At 39.2% G+C, this 23,696-nt stretch overlaps 1 protein-coding gene across 3 annotated transcripts in view; it reads right to left on the bottom strand.

Annotated features, from left to right (window-relative positions):
- The window catches only part of PARD3B (par-3 family cell polarity regulator beta), a 391,488-nt gene that overhangs the window by 15,843 nt on the left and 351,949 nt on the right, over positions 1-23,696 (bottom strand). For all 3 annotated transcript variants that reach the window (XM_031505387.2, XM_077785113.1, XM_077785112.1), the window contains one exon: positions 11,670-11,749. In XM_031505387.2, the coding sequence (XP_031361247.2) occupies positions 11,670-11,749 (80 nt within the window). The remainder of the gene's footprint in view (positions 1-11,669; positions 11,750-23,696) is intronic.

The following is a 23,696-nucleotide window of genomic DNA, read 5'->3' as shown; positions in this document are numbered from 1 at the left end:
GCCTTTTCTTTAAAGCACAGGATCTCAGAGTGAACCAAAACACATAGCAAAAATGCCAAATGAGGGTCCAAAACCTGGTGACACATGGGTATATATACAGCACTAACTAGCCCCTAGATCCAAGTAAAAAGCCAGTCACATGAATTTTCACTGTGAAATCATCCCGAGATTGCTTTTTCTTGCCAGATTTTGCCATGATCTACAACAGACTGCTCTCAAAGCATCTCCTTTCACCTGTAAAACAAGCCTATTTTTCTTCTTTAAATGAAGGAAAGCGCCAACTACTCAATATCCAAGGACCCCTGTTGGCTTGGGGTTTTGCTTGATAACCTGGGCTGGGTTTTGTTCACACATTTCCTGCCCTCTGGATGGAACTCTGACTGCCAATTTCCAAGGCACTGTCTCAGATTATCTAGTGCACAGATCCAATCTCCTTGCTGAATTACATCTGGGGTGGAACAAAAATGGCAGATAATTCACTTTCTATTAAAGTTAACACTCTCCTCCACTTGCTTCCCACATATGTTATACAGTAGACGTGTTTGCATGTTCTGCTCTATTTTTTCAGCTGTTGCAAGCACATAAGCTATCAATTACTCTATGCAGAGAGAAGATAGTGATTTGAGGAACAGCTTCCCGTTTATATAACTCCTCACCTCATCACTGCTCAAACATTTAAATGAATGCTTTTGGGCAAAAGACCTGAAGTACAGAGATTCCTTAGGTGCTCTCTCCCCTGCCATTTCCCCCCTCATTGAATGGTTAATCAGAGCAGCATAATTCTTTAAAACTAATATTTATTCAAACAGCTGCAGGATCCCATCTGCTCACACAGAACAGAGGACAGAAGCAGCGGAGGCCACAGCAATACCAGGCAGAACCAGCAGAAGTTGTGTCAATATCTCTATATCCAGACTAAGTTATGTTTGGCAGACAAAGATTTTGAGTACAGCAAAGACATTACCATTACCCTAAAGATGTGGTTTCTAGCATATGCATTATGGTATTTAATATATTTTCAAAATAAAGCTTGCTGAAAATCTGACTAGTGGCCTATGTGCTATTTAAGACCAACCACATGCCTACAAAGTTTTGCTGCTCTGTTTCTGGCATATTCATGACATCTTTACCCATGGCAAAGATGCTCAATAGCTCATTCAGATTTTTCCAAGTAAGCATCCGCAAATTAACAGTATCACTCTGCATCTTATGCTTTGTTTATGCCCTATTTGAAAGAACTGTTCCAGCAGAAAATTTTGCACAGGTGCTAAATGACAAAATCAGTGCTAATTTACATAACTATTAAATGCTAGAACAATGCAATCTTTTCCAAGCCTGGAAATGAGGGTAATGATTCTTAAGAAAGCAGGAATTAATCTTCTCTAACAGGGTAGAATAGGAGTTTTAGCTCTATGCTTGCTCTTAACAAAGTTAGTGGTCCATAACCACTAGTGATCTGAATGTTTGAAATTCTTCAACAACCTTGAATCACATTCATGTTTAAGGCCTACTTTTATTTCACTTATATTTGTGATAAGATTGGATAGGTTGAAGAAGAACATATAGAGCAGGAAAAGATATATTTCTTTTACTAGGATATCCAAAATCTGGAGAGAAACTGCTAACACTGGTGGGCAGAATTCTGGGGGAAAACAACAAGTAATCTAATCAGAGTTTGTCAAATTACTACCAGATTGACCCAGACAGCAAAGAAATCAAAGAATATGCTCCAACAGTGGCTGCATTTCAGTCTAAACTGACTGCAATCATTAGGAACATGTCCATGGATTGCAGTGGTTCTGGACCAGGCTCATACTAGCTTCTTGGAGTAAATTTCTGACTGTTCTCAAGCTGGATCAACACATCTAAAGCATGACTTTCTAAGGCATCATACTTGAAGAGCAACAAAGAAGCCTTCGGTGAATATGAGCAAAGACATTTGGACAAAATCCTCTAAAACTGAGCCTTTTCTCCTGATATGTTTAAGACTTCTGTGCAGAGAAATTAAATATGTCACCTACTCATGAAATGGAAGCAGTTTGGCTGCCAATTGTCTGAGCTGTGTTGAAACAGCTGCTCTAGCAACTGTTTTTACTATTAAATTCTTCAGCAACTCTCTTAATCCCAAATTAGATACCTCTTTCCTTTAATCACCAGTTTATATAAAAGCTCTTTCCTCGCAAGGCAGGGTTTCAGCAAGGATAACAAACAGAGGCAGGACTGCTCAGAGCGCTGCCCTCGTGCTTCTGCACTCCCCACATCTCCCCCACCCTGCTTCTCACTTCTCAGTGGGTGGCACACGGAGTGCTCACGACTCTGTCCCCTACATGTTTGTAAAAGAACACAGAACTAGATTTGAGGTCTTAGGATTTCACAGCTTGTCATTACCTTGCAGCATGCAATTAAGACTGTCCACATGCAATTCACTTTCCTACTTAATCATCATAATCTTTCCTCTTTTCTAAACATGTACATAAGAATACCTGTAACTGACTCTCTTTAAATGGCTTGCTATTAGAAGCTTGAAACTTGCCATTGTGACAGCAAACCATCATGTAGGGCTGTAATTTTGGTGGGCTTTTTCCTGGTTGTTCTTTTTTGTTTTCTTCTTCTTTTTTCTGAGTCTGCTTTGCAAAGCAAAGACTGGATGGAGACAAAGGAATTGAGAACTAACATGGAGAACTAACTGCAGTCTGCCTCTGAGCAAAGGGTGCCACTGCAAAGCTGCTGTTTGCTCACAGGAACAGAGCTGAGCAATGACACAATGTACAGGAGGTTCACGCACAAAAATGAGAGCTGCAGGAAGCTTGCTCAAAAGTTCCTAATCCAACATCCTCAAAAATAATACATATTTACACCTGATACTGTTGGCTTCCTACATTTTTCCTTTGTTAGGTGTTTTTAAAGCACGTTTGCTGACAGCCATCTTTCAGCTGCACCTCCAGACATGTTTATCAAGGGAAAGCTGAAACCAAGAACTGCAGCAGCAGAGTTGTCTCAATTTGCAATGCTCTTTCTCACCTTTGCAGCCTAGAGCCCACACTTTTTGATGAGTTCTGAATTACAACCCAGCATAAGCAGCAACATTTTTATTCCAAATATCCGTACCTACAAAGCAGCCAGCTGAGCTTCCCAGTCTGCTGGTCTCCTGAGCCATTTCAATATCCATCTTAACAATGCAATGGATGTATTTGCATTTTGGAGCACACATCTTATTCCCCAGGTTTCACTCAGCACATCACTCTGTTGATGCATTCTATGGGATATATGCTTTTGGTTTTTAATTTAATCTTCTTTCTAATTTGCATTCACTTATCTTTTTTCCACAGATCCTTCATCTCAACCTAACCATTTTGTACTGACACTTTATTCTTTCATTAATATTTTGTTCCCTAACATTTGTTTTGTTCTTTTACTCACTGGAGGCATAGTTAATACAGCTTTCTTTTCTGAGGCAATGTCTCCGCGACTTCATTAAATTTTATAATATTAATTCAAGCCCTTTTGTTCAAATGCAATATTTTCCTCCATCTCCCATATTTTTAAGCTGAATTTGGTGCCCTTAGTTTGAGTGGGAGATCCTTATGCCTGATTATACACTAGAATTTATACCAGATCCATGTTTTCTGTAAATGTGACACTTGAAAGTATTTTTATTTAGGCGGCATAGTATCTCCTTGCAAAAAGGCTAACTGCTTAGTTTCAAAATATTAATTGACTTTTAAACTATTCCATATTGCATTAACTGGCTTTTTGCTATGAGGAGTTGACTGACTTATTAGGAAAATTGACAAACCCCATCCCCGTCTGCCTCCTTCTATACTTCTTAAGTATTCTTCTGAGACATCTGGCTTTTAGTGTTGTTTTTTTTTCCAAGCAATGTCCCAGTTGTTACAGACATTTTCTTTAGTCAATTTTCTTTAGTTATTCCCATGGAAATTATAGAGGTGGCCTGCCAGCTGCAATCCATGATTTGATGTCACGAACCTTGACCTGTCTGACTTTCTAAAGTATACTTTTTCATTATTTAGACTTAATTTGTCTTGGATGGAGGCATCATGTTCATTTCAAGTGATATTTCTATTTTATTAGAAAGCTGGAGGTATGTTTTACAACTAAATCTCCTTCCTTTTCTATTCACCACAGAGATTTCTGAAATTGTGATCCTGTTTACAAATTTCTTTCCTCCTTTCAGTCAAGTCTTTAAAGACACAAGAATATTTTTGAGAGGTCTGTAGTACACTGACACTTTTCCTACCTGCTCTGCTTTTAATGCCTGAGATTCTCCCTGTAGAAGGCATATATACAGGTTATTTATGAACTCTGCACATTTTTGGGCAAATGTATTTTGACATCATATATGAAATAAAGTCTTCACACTTCACATATGGCACTGAGGTGATATTAGGTTCCATGGCACACCTGAGCAGAGGGATTGAAACTGAGGTGGAACAGAAGTTGCAAAAGAGCACTTCCAGCTCTCTGCTGTATGTATGTGTCACTAATCTGCTGTCCTGCTATAGTTTTGGGCTCTGGCCTTGAAGTAGAATGATCTCTCTGACACCAACTAGAACCTGGGTAGTTTTTACAGCTATCAGTTTTAGTATCTTCCAAAATTAAGAAAAGTTAATTTGCTAAATCTTAAAACTGTTTGAAATTGGATTTGAGCTAATCTTTTAATGAGCACATCAGCCTGGTTCCCAAGCTTGAGCTCTAGCATATAAGAATGATCTCTTTCTTTTTTGCCTGTATTTCATCTTGGCTGGTTTATTGCAATGTATCTTGGAGGTCCTTGACCAGTATTTCCATTAAAACTGATTCTACGTTCACCTGCCAGCACTTAAAATCCAACTAAAACCATACATATATTTCATTTATAATGAGATCACCACACTAGAAGTTACAGAGAAAATTTTGCTGCATTTTCAATAAGAGCACAGCTGTCAAGATAAAAATCATATTAAAAATATCCCTGAATTACTGATACCACTTTAGAGAATTAAAACAGAAGAGAAAGATAGTAATCAAGTGTACTGGAGAATATACTGTTTGAATATTGTTTATTTTTCACATAACTAGGGTGATGAAGTCAGTTGGGCCATTCATTTTTGCACCCTCCTTATTTCCAATCCTGTTTAAGACACCAAATTATCAATTCTTCTTAGTTTTGAAGTTATGCCAGGGGAATATTAAAAAAAAATTCTTATGTCAAAAATTAAAAAGGACCATTTACAATTGGTTCTCAAATATTCCTCTTGACTATCTCCTCTTATTTTAATCAGTATAAGAAACAAGGGAGATACAGACTTTATTCAGCCACCTGGAACTGCACAGTATTTTCCCATCAACCTGCTCTTCACTGGTTTCCACCCTTTTGGAGGGAAAATCCTGGGCATGACTAAAAATATTGGGTATTCTATTACACACCAGAAGTTAACAGTCTCACCTTGTAGCTGTGTAATGTATGCCCAGCTGATGGCCAGAACCACGACTGCACTGCCGGGTCAGTGCTGTGCAACAAGCTGCTGTATGCCAAGGAGGAATGTAAATGAAGGACACAAAATAAAGAAGAGAACAGATTTTTTCCAACAAGTGATGGAATAGGTTAAATCAAAGTGATTCCAAGCAAAAAAAAACAAAAACAAAAACAAAAAACCCAAAAAACTTGTGATTTAAATTAGCATGCAGGGAATTTTGATTTAAATAATTCATTTAAAACCTTGCTTTTTCATCTGTGGTCCTTGGCTAGTCAATTCCCAGAGGCTGGGAATGCTCTGACAAGTTGATTTACAGCTAATTATAGTCTGCACTAAAACTGTGATTTCTTTTTTGTTAACCAAGAGAATACACTATATACATATTTAAGTAATGTCAGTATATTAATTTCAGATTCTGCTAGACAATGGTGAATGATGAGTCTTATTTAATAGACAATTAACTTTTTCTCGTGATTTGTGTCAAGTTACTTTCTGATGATGTTTTCAGGATTCAATTAAATTACAGAAATCTTGCATTCTGAAATAAACTCAGTAAAATAAAGGCAAGAACACTCAAGTGCAAAAAGCAGCTAATGAAACATGCTAAGTAATCTATTTCTTCTGATGGAGGAACCTTATCTGTTCATGACACAGATACTTCCAAAACTTTACTTTTGATTTGAAAGGCTCAAAATGTTTTTGACTCACCTCTAGAGGCTACCTCCTAAATTGACTGCATGGGTAGTCTGGCCCCTTGAGTCAATGCTGTTTTCATGCTCTACAGTGTGATACCTAAGTGCTCAATCTATTTAATTTATTGAAAGGGAGGTGAAAACATAACATAAATGATCTCTGCACAGAAATACTCAAGGGAAGGAATTTTGCAGGCTTGGCTCTTAAAATCTAGCAGAAAAAATATTTACCGTAGTATCTAGAAACTGAAATTGGGTAATGTCAGACTTAGGGGAAAAAAAAGGCATAATCTCTTTAAGCAGTAAAATAATTAACCTCCAAAGAATGTAATGAATTCTCCACAATGTGACATTCTAATTCCAGGTTAGATGGTTCTGTAAATACATTTACAAAAGTAATGGGATGGATCAAAATTGAAATTTAGTTTGAATGTGCTGCTTTCAGTTACTGCTTTAAGAAGCGTCTTGGAAAATCCCAGCTCTACAGAGGTGGGGCAACTTAGAGGCATTTTAAAAGATTTTGTTCCATTATCAGTCTAGTAGAAGGGTGAGACATAAGAGATGTAAAATCCAACACCATTCTATCAGAAGCCAAACTATTTCCTGGTTACACCTTATAAATGGTTTTCACCCTATTAGCTTTTGCCACACAATGCTGCTAATACTTCTAACACCAATCACCTATTATTTTACCCCATGTGGTCTTGCTACAATGCATCTTTAACAGTTCTAATTCTCCAAAATATCTGGTCTTTTTGCAAGGTCATAATTTGAAACTTGTTTCTAGTTCAATCCCTCTCTCAACAATGTTATCTCTATTCCTTGGCCCTTCTAAGTCAGCACACCTTATCTCAGAGTTTGCATACCAATGTATAAGACTCTGAGAGCTTTCAGTCAGATTTTGAGAATCCTTTACAAATCCATTTCTCACATCATGCAAGTTGCATGGTCAACTTGAGAAGCTTCCAGCAGGGGAAAACTACCCATTGCCACTGTATGGCAAGGCTGGTTTCTTAATTCATTTCCAAGCTTCCCAGCTTCAGGATGCATGTTACATTTAAGACAAGACTTGTGAGCAAATTACCAGTTTGCTCTCAGCAGTCTTGTCCCAGCCACAGCAATACAGCTGAACCCACCTACAAAGCCTGAACTCATTTTTCCATGCTAGCAATTATTTTCTAATTCTCTCACAGCCTTTCTGGCTCCCTGCCTTTTCTTGACATAAATGTGTTCTTCAATAATACGAGAATTCCAGAGAAAGTCTGAAGTACTACATTTCCATTGGAATCAGCACTTCTTATTGGAAAGATGGCTGAGCTTTCTAATCCACACTCATCTTGTCAACCAGTGTGCCGTCCCAGTGTCTGTCAGTCTGCTTTTGGCTACAGCCAGCTTTTCCACCACCACAGAAAAGAACGTGTCCTTGAACACGAAGCTTCTCCAAACAAGGCTGCCATTAGCAAGACTGTGATTTACATTAAGACAGACTTCCATAAAAGCAAGCTCAAAAATAGAACTATGAACAAACAGAGCAGCTTCGGCTTCGTATATGCTCCATAGCTCCATCAGGAAAATATTCTGAATTACACCAAGAAAGTACGCATTAAAAATAGTTTAAAAGATACAAATGTTTTTCTGGCTCCCACAACCTTGCCCTGCTCTTCTTCCCAAAGAAGAGTCTAAAATATGTAAGAATCAAGCGATTCTCCTCCTATGCAGGAGAATTTAACATTGCTTAATACTACTACTCAGCACTACTTAGCAATAGCCTGAGGGCAACACGTAAGTATTGAGTGCAAAGAACTGTATCTCTCTTGCAAAGCCTCCCATTTCTGTCTCTCCCACTTTGCTGCTTTTCTGCAGACAGAACAGCACAATGCAGGGAGAGATGAAGACCTGCCACTCTGCTGCCACAGCCACTTATCATTTAATTCAGATGTTTGCTTCTGTAGACATTTCCAAAGTAAGCCTACAGGCTGGCATTATTTTACGCAGAAACTTAACTATGTAGCTCAGCTTACCACTCCTCAGACCAGTCAGATACAAAGCCTTTCTCCAAAAGCTGCTGCCTCCCGTTTCCCCATTTAATTAGATATGTAACCTTACACAGGAACAGATCCTCCACTCAAAGGAAAAAAGGACATCACTGACTTCAGTGAGACCAGGACAGTAATTTGCTGCTGCACCTACTGGAAAGACAAGCGCACTTGACAGCTGAATTCCTCAAACAGCATTAATACAGACTTGTATCACCTGAATTTGGCCCATAATATCTGGACTTAAATTAGCAGCTTCAGAGAAAAACAGGGAAAAAAAAAAAAAAAAGCAGCAAAGACACAATGATGCTTCAAAGCTTAGAATTTTTCAAGCCAGCAGCAGGTATGTTCAGATCTGACTTCATGCAGGATGCACACCTTTGCAAAGGAATGGGACAGTGTCTTAGGGGCATCAAACACTGATAAAGATTTTACTAGGTGAACATTCCTCCTTCTTGTCCAGTGGGGAGGAAGACCAAAGCTCTTTTACTTAATCTGTCCATGCCAACACACACTGGCATGAGTCCTGGTGGCTTTCAGGTAAGCAGAACAGTTTCACTGTGTAGGTCTTAGCTACTCTTGACACAGCACAGATCCCCTCCTTCCTCCCCATCCTGTGAAACTGGCTGCAGTCCAAGCGCTTTCCTCGTCTTCCTTGTGTGTGCCACACCAGAGCAGCAGGCAAAGGTCATATCCTCCTGGACTCAACGTAATATTGCAACAGGAATTTGTTTCCCAGCATCTACAGCCCTCTTCTGAAGCCTCTGTAAGTATCTCTTATTAAACTGGGCTTAAATGGCTAAGTATGCAGACTGCTCCATATGGCATCTGTACCAATGCGGTTCAGAGGCCTCACCACAGTGAGGACAGCACAAAAGAAGGGGACCCAAGGGCAGGAAACTGTGAACTAATACTAAAATGCTTGAGAGAAGAAAGCTACTCTTTTGAGGAAATACTACCTCTTCATTTCTTTCTTCATTCCAGTTCCTTTCTCTTAATTTCTTTTCCTTTAAGAATGCTGCTTATTACAGTAGTTTTCATGGATCCTCCACTGCTGAGAATTGGTTGGCAAATGGGTGGTTTTTACCTGGATTCCTCTATACTCCTGGGCAGTCAGCCATGAGAACAAAAGAAATCACTCATTTCCATTAGTGGCTGGCAATGAGACTGCATCCCCTTCATCTGGATTTAGACTTCACTGTACAATCTAGTCATTTGTGACTGCCAGGGCTTAATTACTGCAGTAACATGAAACTGCAAAACTTACAAAACTGAAGTATAAAAAGCAGCAGCTGATTGCTGAATTGTGGGCACACCCAAGGGTGTGTGATATCCCAAGGCTCTGCTCCTGCCAGGGTGGAAATCCTCTGGAGACCCAGTTTGGCTTGCGTGCAGCAGCGTTTGGGCTGGGAAGCACAAACAGCTCTGCTGAAGTGCAGGTCTTCTCACTCTCCAGCATAATCTCCTTAGGCACAGAGAGACAGGAGGCTTTCACAGTGATCTTCAGAAGCTTAGGGACTATTTGGATGACTTTCTAAATGGAGAGTTCCCACCAGTTAAATACTCAAAGCTGTTCTAAGAGTGAGAGTTGTGTCTCCAGCAATTAAATGGAGGTTCAGGGAACAATACTGTAAAATTCATGATCTTATTCAGATAAATCTACTTTTAAAAAACCCCCAAAAAACCAAAACCCAAAAACCAACCAACCAAACGCCACAAAAACACAGGTTGTAGAGATGAGCAGTATATACACCTAGGCAACATGCTGAGGATGCAGCAGTTTGGAAAGGAACAGGACAGAAGGGATGCAGGGAACACTTACTACATAAATCAAGAGCATGTCTACATCTGCACGGTAGTGCTCACGTCTGGTCATTCTCCCTTGAAAGGAATACTAGGGAAATCAAAACAATTCTGGCTTATGGAAGCTACTTCACTGAGAAATTTTCCATTTACAACATTTGAAAAAATATGGTTAACTTTCTTAAAGGGAAAATGAATAAAAGAAGACATGATATACAAATATAAAAATTGCTGTAGAGAGTTACACTGGGCACCAGTTATGAATTTACTTTCTTGTAATCCACAATGAAGTACTCAACAAAATGGAAGTTCAAAATAAATAAAAAAGGAGAGTGCAAAATTAAAATACACCTAACATGCAAAAACCACTGCTAGAAACGTGACAGGGAAACGTGACATGATGCTAGAGGACTGTAAAAAAAAGATAGCTATTTACCCATAAGATTAAATACCCACAGTCAGCCAGGAAATACATGCAAGACACACTGTTGGAAAGCAGGCCTCTGTCAGAAAAGCCAGTTACTGCACAGGATGCATCTCCAAGAAAAAATGGCTGACAAATATAATTTGAAGTCAGGAAGTAAACTGCAGACACATCCTTTGGTTTAGAAATCACATACATTAAAAATACCTACAGACATCCAACAGTGCCTTGTGAAACAGTCTTTATAGTCTGGTTAGCAAAAGTAAAATAGTCTTTGTATTTTCATCTGGAATTGTACACAGCATTACATATTTATCAATCAATCTTTCAGTGTTCACCTTTGAATGTAAATAGCTGAGTAGAAAAAGAAGCAGCAAAAAGAAACAATTCACTGATTTCCGAAATGCCAGCATGACTTCACAGCAAAAAAAATCTTATTGTTTATAGATGCCTATTTTTGCTTTGCTTTTACAAATCAGCCTGACTGTAGATCCAAGAAGTGAATTGGACCATGCCTCTTAGGACTTGGCCAGCCCTCTAATTCTAAAGGGGGAATATTTTTCTGTTTTTGTTTTCTTCTCCCTGCTTCCCACTATCTCTTTTAGCATCCTCTCACTCCCCTTTCTGGCTTGATTTGTGTTACACTCTGCTATTAGAACTCCCATAGAAATGGGGCTGAAATCTCTGAAATGCTTCCTTTTTGTTATGCCCCACTGGTTTCAGACTAGAATTACTCTTCATTCAGTTGATAAGGATTAAAAATTAAAAAAAGCCCTCAGAGAATTCACTCACATTTCCAGAGCACTCAGTAAAAGCACAGAGATGTTCTCATGGAATAGACTGCAGTCAGACAGCCCTTGTAGCAACAAGGGACTTCAGTAGTTGGGGCTGCTGTAGTGGAAGCTTTCCACAGCAACGTTCTGTCAATGCCAGCTGGGATTATATCACTACAAACTCAGTCATTTATGCCCTGCTATGACCTGTTATAACTCTTGCAGAGCCAGCTCCCTCAATGTCATGTTCCCTAGCTGTGGATCATGACTCTTGCTGATGTGTTCAATGAGAGACCTGTTTTTTAAAAATTCAAAAGTCCAAATTAATAGTACAGGTATAAAGTGGCAGTAAATCAGCAGCAAAAGGTGACAAGACAAAAGTGCAGAATAATCTCTCATGTTAGAGCTGGACATCAGCTGTGGGCTGCCTTCCCTCCCCATTGGAAGGAGGCTTGCAGCTGTACCTGGGTAAGGATGCATACTGCCTTTCCACCCCCTCGAAGTGCAGATTGTAGGAGCTTCCATCTGGACCTTTTCCAGGCACCTGTGGAGAGAAGAGTAATTAGAGATGAAGATCAATTATGCAGCCCAGCTACTAACAATGCATCTCAAAACGATAAGCAGAGAACACATGATGCTGCAACATGCCAAAATCAACAAAAGAAAGGCAGGGGCTCAAAGAACCTTCAAATCCCATATATAATCTTATCACTGCTAACAAGAAAGGCTTCTGTATCAAAGAAGTGTTTAGAGCAGGTACAATCTTCAGCACCTTTCCCTCATCTGCCTACTAGCTGGGATCTCTCTCTCCTTCCCTGGCTGGCCTTTCTCCTGGAATTCAGTAACATGAGGACATTATCTAACTAAGCACACCCCTTCCTATTACAGTGGCATAACTACCTGAATCAAAGCTAACATCTTAGTACCAAGTCTGCTTTTTTCCCCCTCCACTAGCTTGTTTTGCTTAAGCACAAAATATGATACAAACAGGTTTTCTTTCATTCTTAACACGAATCCAGAAACTTTCCCTAACGCCACTGCAAAGCTCAGTATCCAGCTGGGAGTTAAGTGCATTTATGATGCTCTGGTACCATTTCAAAAGTGCAGTGTGAGTGCACTCAGTGAAAATGCCAGCACTACTTGGTTTGTGCTCAAGATGGCAACTGGCATTGGCTGGGAGCACAATTCTATCAGGAAGGCTCCAACTGGGTACCAAACGGTGAACTTCAATGCTTTTAGCACACAGGAGCTCTCCCAATTTCACTCAATGCCTGCTGATGGCCCAAAGTGTTAAGAGCCTTGTTAAAATGGAGCTATTAGTCTTTTCTTCCATAAATGGAGGAGGCTCTGACTGCCTTCAGTGTTTCCTGCATTAGTATGTATTCCTATTCCGGTGCTGCTAGAATCAGCAGTTTTACAAAGCAATATACTAAGAGGCCATTTAAAATCCCCTTCTCCTTTTACAGATTAATAGCAGAAAGGAAGATTTAATGCCTTTTCAAACATTTTTAACAATTCATTAAAAAGAAAGTAATAAATCACATCAAGCTTTTGGCAAATGCCCGATTAGAAAAAAGAGAAAACAAAAATCAACATGTTTTTTGCATTTTACAGGTTAAAGTACATTTCTGGAAGTCCTGTAACTTATGCACAATACACCATTTTCACTGAACAGATGTATAAACCACTGCAATGAGAAAAGTTGTGCATTCAGGTGTATTATCTACCTTTACAAAGCATTTCCGTGTACATTACATCAACTGAGTCCTATGCAAAGAGAGGCAGTATCATTTGGAGCTACTAGGCAGGCTTAGAAATTATTCCAGATGAATTTTGTTATGCACCTTGGCACTCATCAAACATCCAAGATACTTGTAAATGAAAAAAATTATTTAGCACAGGCCTCTTGCAAGCTTCCTTTATCTCATTCAAAACAGAAAGGCATCCTCACAGAACTGTTTGTCACAAGAAGAAAACCACCTCTGATTTGAAATGACCCATGCTTAGCAGCACCTGACTTTGGATGAACAAAAAATAACAATAATCGCCCTACATTTCAAAAAGAGGGCAGTAGGCTAAAGGGCTCATTCATTGATTCTTTTCCACCAGAAAAAGTAACATGCAGAGAGACTTTATAGAGTCACTTAGGTGAAGAGTTACAGCCACTTTGGCTGTTCTTATACTGCTAATTTCATCAGTTTTATAATTTCCCTTAAGTTCCCAAGTACACTGGTAAGAGAAGACCCTCTAGATTTCTCCCGTTTTATGAAGACAAATGAGGAGGAAAAAACAAATGTGTAATCTGGTCTCTCACCATAAAAACATGTAGTTTTTGTTGTCTACCTGAGCAGCTGTATATAGGTTATTAATTACATGCATGAGTCTGGTAGTGGTGTGAGTTTCCTGCACTCTCACACCTAAAGGGAGTAACAGCAGCCAGGCAATGTGAAAAACCACAAACACTCAGAATTGTGCCAGAACCAAGCAGTAATCTCAAAACTTATACCAACCACAAAAGTAAAAAATATTTACATCACAAGGCCTTTTTTCAGCCTGAAAACACCCCTTTTTTTGATGATTTCCTGCAGACCAAATAGAAGGCAATAGCCACTGCCAGGTCTGTTTGTATATATGATTTGAGAGACAGTTACCATAGAAACACCCTGGTGGCGGATACACAATTTTGCTAATTTGGATCCATCGAGCGGCTGAGTCTCCACACCCTATATAAAACCCCCAATGCACTGGAAAAGCATGCTCTGGCTCTGCACAGCTAATTAAAGGCTCAGCCATTCCTTCTGATTTTCCTTCTCCATCTGTCCATGCGACAGTAAAAGCGTATCATCACTCAGCCTGGAGTGCCAAAATGGTGCCTGGAATAAAATACTACCCTGATGAAAAGAGAAAATGTGAAAATAGAAACACCTCCTTAGTAGAAGTTATTTATGTTTCAGAAAGAGTAAAAGCAAAGGGTTCCTTTGCTGCCTTCCACAACAAACTAAGCTAAAAATCAGTGTGAAATGTACTAATTAGGAAGATCAAAATATTTCAAGTTCTCCTCCTTTCCTAAAACAGGACATATGCAGCTGGCCCTCAAACTAGGTGTGGAATTTTTAACACAGTTAATAAGCACAACATATTTAGGTGAAGAAACAATAATCTTAATGAATCAGGATTAAAACCTGGAAGTCCTGTCAAAACCAAATGGGTGGTGACCACAAGGTGACCAGCAAGGGAGCTGACAGAAGGTGCAGTGCTCAGATGAGTCCTTACAGATGTAGCTAGAAGAGCTTAGGAGACCAACACTCCAATCAATAGAGAACACAACAGCAGGTGAAATACACATTTCACAAATGTATGGTAACTCACAACAGAAAAAATTATTCAAAATATACTCCTGTATTTTTAGGGTTTAAATTAACAACATCAACTAAAATAAGTGGCATCATTATGAACAGTTCATCTCTTAAGAGCGGCCTCAACTAACAAGCAAAACATGAATATGCAAAAATAACGGGCAGAGATAAACACAGAAACAGCCATCATCCTATCAGTGCAATTAAAAGAGCAGCATGTTTAAATCGAGGAAAGAAAACACTATCTTTATCAAAAAACAACAGCAAACAATCCATGAAATGTAACTGTTGCAAAGTATTGGTTTGACCAAGACCTTTGTGGAATGTAAAACTAATAAACAGGACACTAATATGAATCAAACCAACTAACATCTGGTTAGCAAGAGACAGTAAAGTCTTTGGCAGGTGGAAGAAAGGCACGACCTGAGAGCTGAATGGGAGAGCAGAACCTCTGTACCAGCAGGCTGTTCTCCTAATTGTCCCTTTGGGAATCCCAGCCACAGCAGTGGCCACACTCAGAGACAAGATAGCAGAAAAACTGGCAAGACACTGTCTCCATGTAACTCAATGCCTTCAAGGTCAGGATTTTCTGTGTGCCAGAGAGGTGTTTTTTACACATGGCAAGTCCATGTTTCTGTTGTTTAAGTCTCTCTTTTTAGAAGCAATAATTTTCACTAGCTAACAAGATTTCTGTGATAGAAAGGTATCTCCAGAAAATATCCCCTGCATCCTTAACTAAACCCCTGCTAGTTCCCAGCAGAAGAACCAGGTTGGTAGAAGTGTAGAACTGAAGGACAGCATAGATAAAGTCAGAAACAAATATCTTAGAGTGTTCAACCACCTGCAAATAAATTTTAAGCTATAAATAGAGTAAATAGAGTATACCTGTGAGCAGGTGCCTTGAGTAAGTCTGGAATTTGCCTACAGGAGAATCCTGCTGTTTCAGAATAACAATTCTTTAAGGGAAGAGAAAGGATTTATTTAATCCTGAAGCTCCTGACAATCTTGAAAACTGTACAGAAAAGTGCATGAGACTGTTTTTTCCCTGGGAGATCATGCATTTCATTCAGCCTCACCTGCCTTATACTGCCTTCCTCTTGGAGCATTTGCTAAAGGTACAATTCTAGCTGCTAGCAGGAAAGCCTCCCTTGCTCTTTCCTTATGGGTCAAGGTATTAGGGGTTGGACAGATGCTGTGGTACAAAAAATAACAACTATAGCAATCCTTTTTGAAGTTTAAGCTACATGAAACCAGAACTGATTTTTCTTGTGCATCCACACAGCTCAAACTGTGTGAGAGCTCCCACACTGCAAATAGAAATCAGCAACAACTCCTTGCCCCTACCAGCAGAATTCAGCAGGACAGTATGCTTTTGCCTGGGGCTCTACTTCTTCTCACAGATTGCCACCTGACTCCCTGCTCAAGGTCCATCCTGAGTGAAGACCCAAGACCATGGATACTTCTTATAAGGAAAATAAATGAGGCAGAGACATTTTCAGGTTGGCTGTCTCATAAAGTTGCAGTTACTGTTCCCTGCAAGTATTTAGACTTGCTTACAGAAAACTTCATCATTATTGCAGAGGTCGGTTAGTTAAAAAAATTCTTTCAAAACTTCTAAATCAGCTACTCTTCTGTTCAGAGTCAAAAGTTTCCCACCGTTAAAAAAGAATCATATACAGTAGATGTTAAATTCAGGATTACTAATTCTTCACTCCTATGCCAAGCATTGCTGTCCTTTTATTATTTAGCCCTTTTTTTCCTGACTTGTGAACCATAAACTTCCTCCAAACATTTAAATTACCATTAAGATCAGAATAAAAATTTGGACAATGTGCTGCCCACGAGGTAAGTAGCAATAATGTAACCTCCTCAAGGTTGATGAGATTTTAGCTACATGTTTGTGAATCCAGGGCAAAACACTGCTGACTCCACTTGAGCTACACCTGACTGATTTAAAATTATGGGAGATCAGAAAAAGCTTATGAAGATAGGAGTCCTGGCACTCCTAACTTTTTCACTTATTTACTGTGTATGCTCAGAAAAGTCACTTGAGCTTGTGCACTGTGGTTTTCTGCCCATAAGAATGGCAGGATTCTTATTTTATACAAGTGACATGCACTGTAAAACAGGAGACAGCCCAGGAAGGCTGCAGAGTGAAGCTTCTTGCTCTGCCATCAATCCAAGTGCTTTGAAAACGCCACCCAGTTCTGCTTTTAGCCTGAAAGTCTGTGTATAAACATGACACATAGGACTGCTGCATTGCTTAGTGCATTTTTCAATAGTCTTGTGATCATCTGCTAAAGGACTTGATTCAGATGCTGGTTTGACCTCTGTTCTCAAAGCTCTTCTTTTGTCTGTGAGCGTTTCTAATCACATGGGTTGAGATTCAGCATGCCAAAAAGAGCTGTGGTATAACGGAATTTGCCCTTTAACCTTCAGGTCTCCCCTCTGCTGAGACACAGTTGGTTTTTGTTTTCAATTAAGTGAAAACTGAAGAAAAATGGAGAGGTAGAAGTGGATTTATTCCCCACCCTGGTCTCAATGTTTCATACACAGGTGAAGCATCAAAATTAACCCACTTATTTTTTGCATTTCAACTCTACCTGGTTCTGGGAACTGCAAGTGAAATTTAGGAGCACAATTTGACTTGCTAACAGTTTCTTTAGCTGCTGAAACAGAAGCAGGTGATGCAAGGCCATGAACTGGATGGTCCATGTGAAATGGTGGAAATTGATTGAAGGGGTCTTCTTAATTCCTTACTGCTGTGATATCCTCATTACCCAACCCTTGGAGAGCCCCAGCATTTCTACAGAAAGCATGGTATCTTCCATCCAGTTTTTTCAATGTTTTGCATCAAAAGGTAAAGATTAAAAATTCTACCACTGTCTACAATTCAAAAGAATTTTTCTGATGTTTTCCATACATACACAAAGAGGGATATATTTTGCTTTCCCAGTTTTGCAATGAAAGTTGAAACAGTGATTTTGCGTTATTATAACACTCATCATTTCTCCCTCTAATTTAGATGGTTTTTAATAAAGCTCCATTGATTCCTCTGAAAGAAATCCCTCCTGGCAAAAGCAGAACACACACGCTGATTGCTAAATATGCAGCAATTATCATATTCAGCGGTGCACTTTAATATCTTATTTATAGATGTATCTATCTATAATTTGCTTTAATTAAGTTGCATTGATTTTAATGGCAGAAGTAGTCCTCAAAGAGGAGTCTAATGTTCTGTGAGCCCATTGGTACTGCTTTACCATTGTTTGGATATAAGACAGCACCTTTAATACTTCTTTTTTATAATCTTAGTTGTGCTTTTCTTCTTGGCTGCAATGGCAAGCCAAGATGATGTTCCACAGGAACTCTTAAAATCACCTCCACCACTGAAGAGAAAAAGCACTTTCAACTTCCCTGTTACAAATTTGTTTGTTACAAACAAACTTATTCCCAAGAATAAGGAAGGAAGCAGTATCTTCCCAGCAGATCCTGAGACACCTTGTTTTTCTGTTCCTGCTCCATTTTACAGATATCTCAGGACTACAATTGGCAGAGGTTTTCAAATCATGGTCCAATGTCTTCAAGTTTGTTTTGGGCAGTGTGGGAAATGAACTCTTTTAGGTTGTGTCAACAGAAAATAACAGGTTAAATATTTTGGAAAGGCGAATCAATGGATGGCTACAGATGCCTGTTCATGGCCCAATCACCAAGTCATGACCTCGCAGTCTCCTAAAGTTCTGCTCTCTGGGCTCAGTCCCAGGGAATGTTGTGCTTTCTTTTTGTTAAGCACACACTTACTTTAAGCATTTTATACTCATCTGGTTTTGTGATTATTCCAAAGAACACTTGATACTATTAGAACTGTGACTGAGTTGGTCAAAAAATGTCTTGGAAGAACAAAAGCAAGGTATTGCTCACTAGGAGAATCACACAGCCTTACTTTCTGCTGGGTGCCACCACATACCCTGGCCATGATTCAGGAAAGCATGCTAAATACTGAGAGGGGTTTTGTTTTAATTTCAATAGCATCTGATTCCTCTTGGAGGCATTCCCAAAGCTAACATACACCTGCATCCCTCGGTGCCTCTATCTCCTTTTTGAGCAAAAATACACAGGAAAAACATTTATCTGTCTGTATCCTGAACATGTCTTCACACATTTGAATACAGCATTCCAATGATGACAATTTTGGCATCTTCATCTCTCAAGTAAATCTGTAAGATATTACTGGTTCATATCAACTGAGACTCTATCTCAGAGATTACCAAGGTAGCTTTATAACATTACTTAAGCAGATATTAATATATCAGTCCCTGTTAGTAATTTTTTTCCAAGTAAAAAGTAAGTGTTGGCTTTTTAAATCACTGCATTTTGGAATATATCAGCACTAATTTTATAAAAATTGTTCATGTTAAAAATGCAAGGGCATGATCTCAAAGAAAAAGCACCAAAGTAGCTATGCAAGTACATTTTCAGTTTCTGGTCATCATTTTTCATTCACTGATTATCACTTAAGTGTTGATTAATAGTTATGTTCATGCTGTTAGAATGCATTTCCCTTGGATGAGAAAAACACCCTTGTCCAAAGGGAAAAAGAGATAGTAATCAAACCAACCTTCCTCTTCCCTATAAGAAACACAGACACACACTCCAGAGTCACTGATGATCTTGGTTTTGCAGTTGAATAGGTTTGAAGATTTTCACTTGGAAAATCAGCTGTATGCAATCAGAACACTACTTGGTTGGTCCGATTGCAAGGCAATTAAATGCTCCCCTTCTGCCTGTCTCTCTCTACAGATACATACATATACATACACATGCTCACACACAAATGTACGTTCTCAGAGTCACTTGTCCCTTCTCCCTATGCAATGAACACCAGGAACACTGAAACCAGCAGTGTTCCATGGTAGAATTAATCAGGGCTGATTATCTCAGGATTTACTTTTCCTCCTCAGTAATGCCCTACCTCTTGTTCAAGGAGGTGAAACTAATGGTTTAGATTTAGAGGGAGCAGAAAATTCTCTATAAAGGCAATAGACTGAGGGAAATACAAACACAGATGGGAACTTTAAAAGGGAAACAGGCTGTTCCCATAACAGTTTAAAAACATGGCAATTGCCTTAGTTTTGTAGAAAACAAGCTCTCAGCATTTGCTGTATCTTGCAACACTAAAGAGAGACAAAACAGCAAAGATGGAGGTGCAGCCAGAACTGCAAAGTGTTTTTTACACAGTCCCACAAAGAAAATACTCTGCTTTCTGAACCCTCGCTCTGTGATCTCCCAATCCCTGGTGCTGGAGAACTATGGTTTCCTTTGACCAAGCAAAATGAGATAATTTCCTGGCCTGTGCCCGTCTCTGTGGGTGGCTTCCTTTTCCATTATTTGTATAATATGTTTTCGTTAATTCTATCTCTTAATTGTCTTTAATGAGCACCAGATTTGCAACACCCTCACTTGCAAACCTACTCTCAACTTACAGGCAAACAGAAGTTTCCCTTGAGTTGAAAAATCTTAAAAGCAGCAAAAGAAAAAACCAAAAAACCCACAGCACCCGTCAGCATTGATTCTTTCCTACTACAAGGAGGCATTTCAATTGCTCTTCCCCTGAACCAGGCCAAAGTAATTAATCTCTTCCCAGCCACTAAAGAGAATAACTTAACCTGTCACAGAGATACACTTGTGATGCAATAAACAGCATACTAATCCATATGTGTGGACACATTTCTAAAGCAGGTCTCCTTTAGTAGTTCTAAATACTGGGCGTTAATTCCTCTCCCTCCATGAAACCAGTCCTCTGCTTTAGTCTGTTTGAAACTAAGCTGCTTCTTGTTCCTCCCAGTCTTGCATTCTTTGCTTCTCTTCTCACTGTAATTAGTTTACAAGACTACTTATCCAGATGATTACTGCTTTTAAATGACAGTCATCTTTTCTTTTACTCCAATTCATTGTTGTGTATCATTTTGTCTCGCTATCTGAATACCCAGTTCTCTAAAGCATTTTCTCATTATGTTATCTCTTGATATAAGGCATTTTGAAATACTTCATGAGAGACATTGTATGAAGTGAATTGAATTGAATTTTCTCTCAAAGTCAGGCTTTCAGCATCTTTCTCTAGCTAAGTCAGCAGAGTTCTTGGCACCAATGCCAGGGTGTAATGGCCATGCTTTGCAGCTCAGCTATGAGCTTGTGTTCTTTTTAGGGAAAATGAAATGACAGTGTCAGTACCTGGAAAGCAAACAGAGGACAGATCGATATTTCCATTTAAGACGAGGGTAGCAAAATAAAAATGTTTGGTGTATTTTTGAGTGTTTTAATGCACACATTGAGATAACGCTATTTTGCTGTGTCTACCTACATCTGGTGTTGGTGCTGAATGTGTACACAGGGGGTATATGCATGTGTATGTCAGAGAAGAAAAGAAGGAGGGAAGGGGGAAATAGCAGGGCATGGAACTAAATTGCAGAGCAAGTAGTGGAAATAGACAGTGAAAAGCTTCCTGCAGGCAGGCAGCTTCACAGGGGAGAGCAAGCCTTTCATTGTCTATAAAATCATGCCTTGCTGGAGGTCCTCAAGAGTAGAAGGGGTAGCACCTAGAGGCACTAAATCTCTCACTGTTGTATTATTGCATTCTATGCACTTACCTACTGTACAAACCAACACACTGCTTCAAGAAAAGAAAAGGAAGAAAAAGGGGGAAGATGACCAGAGGGAAGAAGAGGAAGACGGCAGTAAAATTGGAAAACAACCCCCTGCCACAGCTCTCCCCAAGAATACCTTACATCAAAGAAAAGCTGCAGAGTAAATCGTCATGGAGTTAAAAGTTAACTTCAACTCCTTCCATTGTGATTTGACACCACTATGGAACAGTACTCCTACAATTTGAATGGTTAGTCTGTAGCACAGGGTATTAAATCCACCTTAATCCTGTTAAACATAGATGCCAATAAGAGAGGCGCTCTCTCAATGGCATCGCGACAAAAGCTCTCCACACTACAAATTCAATATGGTTAACAAAAAAAAAAACAACCCAAAAAACAAAACAAAACCAAACCAAAACAAGACAAACAAAAAAAACAAAACAAAACAAAAAAAAAAAGCCAAACCAAAAAAAGAATCACCAAAAATAAAGCCCCAAACAACCAAAACCCAAACCTCCTCCCCAAACCTGGATTAATCCTGAGCAAACAACATCAGCATAAGCAGGCTTAGAGACAGGGATTGCTTTCCATATGCTATGGCATCAGCTTCCTCCGGATCTTCAGATACCAGTCTGTAAATGTTACAGACATTGTTTCTCCTGCTTGCAACTGCTGTTGGGTGGTGACCTTCTTTGCTTGCTGATACCAATTTAGCAGTTGGTACAGTTTTTCTGTGATTTGGTACTGTCTGTTGTTTGCTGGTACCAGATGGATACCAGATGGGTAACTGTGGGCAATGGTTCCTCTGTGTTCCAATCCCAAAAATCACTGCCTATAGGGTCAGTCTTGTCAGTTGACTCCTAAGTGGCACTTCAAAGCAGCATTCTGAAAAACCTCAACATCTGTTCCTTACTCCTAATGACCTTAAAAAAATGTTGCAGACATACTTTCCTTTAGCCAGGAGTTACTGTGCATCTGCAGGAAAAATACAACCTTACAGATGCTCACAGCCATCAAACTCACTCTTGCTAATGGCAGCTCCAGGAGCCACCACCTCAACTCTGAAAGTCAGCACCGAATGTGAAGTATAATCAATATATTTTTTCTGTGGTAGCTCCAAAATATAGGAGTTCAGAGATATTTCAAGGCATTTTTCTAAAAAGTACTTTCAGCAGTGAAGTGAAAGAGCAAGAAAAAATAAAAAAAGTGGCTTTGAAAGGCAGCAGGGATACCTGAGGGCTAAGTTTAAAGCATGGAGGGAAAGCAAGAAAAGATAAAGTGATGGAAGAAATCTGTTAACTATTAATTTCTGACTGGTTTTTCAAAATGTTGACCTAGTTGTCAAACAATAGACAGGAGCTGAAAGGTCATTTTCAGTTAATTAAGTTGCATATTGCCTATTGCAGTTACCTCCTGTGTTATTCCATACAGCTGCTTTTGTCTCTAAGAACAGAAAGAGAAGTTCATTTAGGACAGTACGCAAGTATTTTGGTAAATTCTCTATATGTGCTAGAGCAGAAAAATATAGCTGACATCAAAGCGTGTTCCCCACCCCCTGTCTTGCTTCATGAAGAAGTTATGATAAACAGGTTATGTGTTCCCTAAGGTTACCATGGAAACTCATTCTTTTCAGGCCATCATTTGCAAAGGTAAAATTTGCATTAAAATGTGATGGAATTTGATTTTGTGCATGTGTGTGTGAAACTCAAGTGGGGTCATGCTACCACGCAGTATAGCTGTTATTTCAAACCCAGGAGCATACGCTTAAGAGAGAGATCTATTAATCCGTGTAAACACCTCAGTGACCAAATTACAGTTTAATTGCTAACTTGACAAGTATCTTCCTAGCAAATTAAGAGAAATACATTAAAAATTAGCTTCAAACACAAATGTAAATGTTCGTACTAATCCACTGGTGGATATCACTAGATAGCATTTTGCTAAATTCCCCTATAATCATTGCACAGGAAAGGGTGAATTTAGATTGTCAGAATGACTTTGTTTTGATGATGGCAGATTAGGGATGGAAGGCACAGGCAAGTATTTAAAATTATTAATTTTTATCTTATTGTGAAGAAGTTATCATCAAATTATGACCTATAGAATATATTTTAATATAACACTGCTTGCTGCATTACAAGAAACTCTTGAATCCAAGTGACTCCCTTCATTTTGAGTCATACAGTAACTTCAAAGTTTCACTCCAGGTATCTACTACTCTGACTTTTCTTGGAATAGCTGATGGTGGAAAGAATAATCTGATCTAGGCTTCCCTAGGGTCCAGGTTCCTACAGAGATTCTGCCATTGTTTGTTGTCACATGCAGCACTGGCATTCCTAACACAGAAGGGCATTATTTGCAATTATAATGTTGACAATCATTATTTCAGCCTAGCAAGAAAGTGGATGACTGGACTAATCTAGAAAGACCTTATAACTGGTAACCAGACTGCACTGTAGAGGAGATACCAGTCCTGCTGTTCAGTTGTATG

Source organism: Lonchura striata, chromosome 8, assembly GCF_046129695.1.
Source record: "Lonchura striata isolate bLonStr1 chromosome 8, bLonStr1.mat, whole genome shotgun sequence".
In the NCBI taxonomy this organism is placed as follows: domain Eukaryota; kingdom Metazoa; phylum Chordata; class Aves; order Passeriformes; family Estrildidae; genus Lonchura; species Lonchura striata.
The sequence above is the reverse complement of the archived record's forward strand: the minus strand, read 5'-3'. Positions and strand labels throughout refer to the sequence as shown.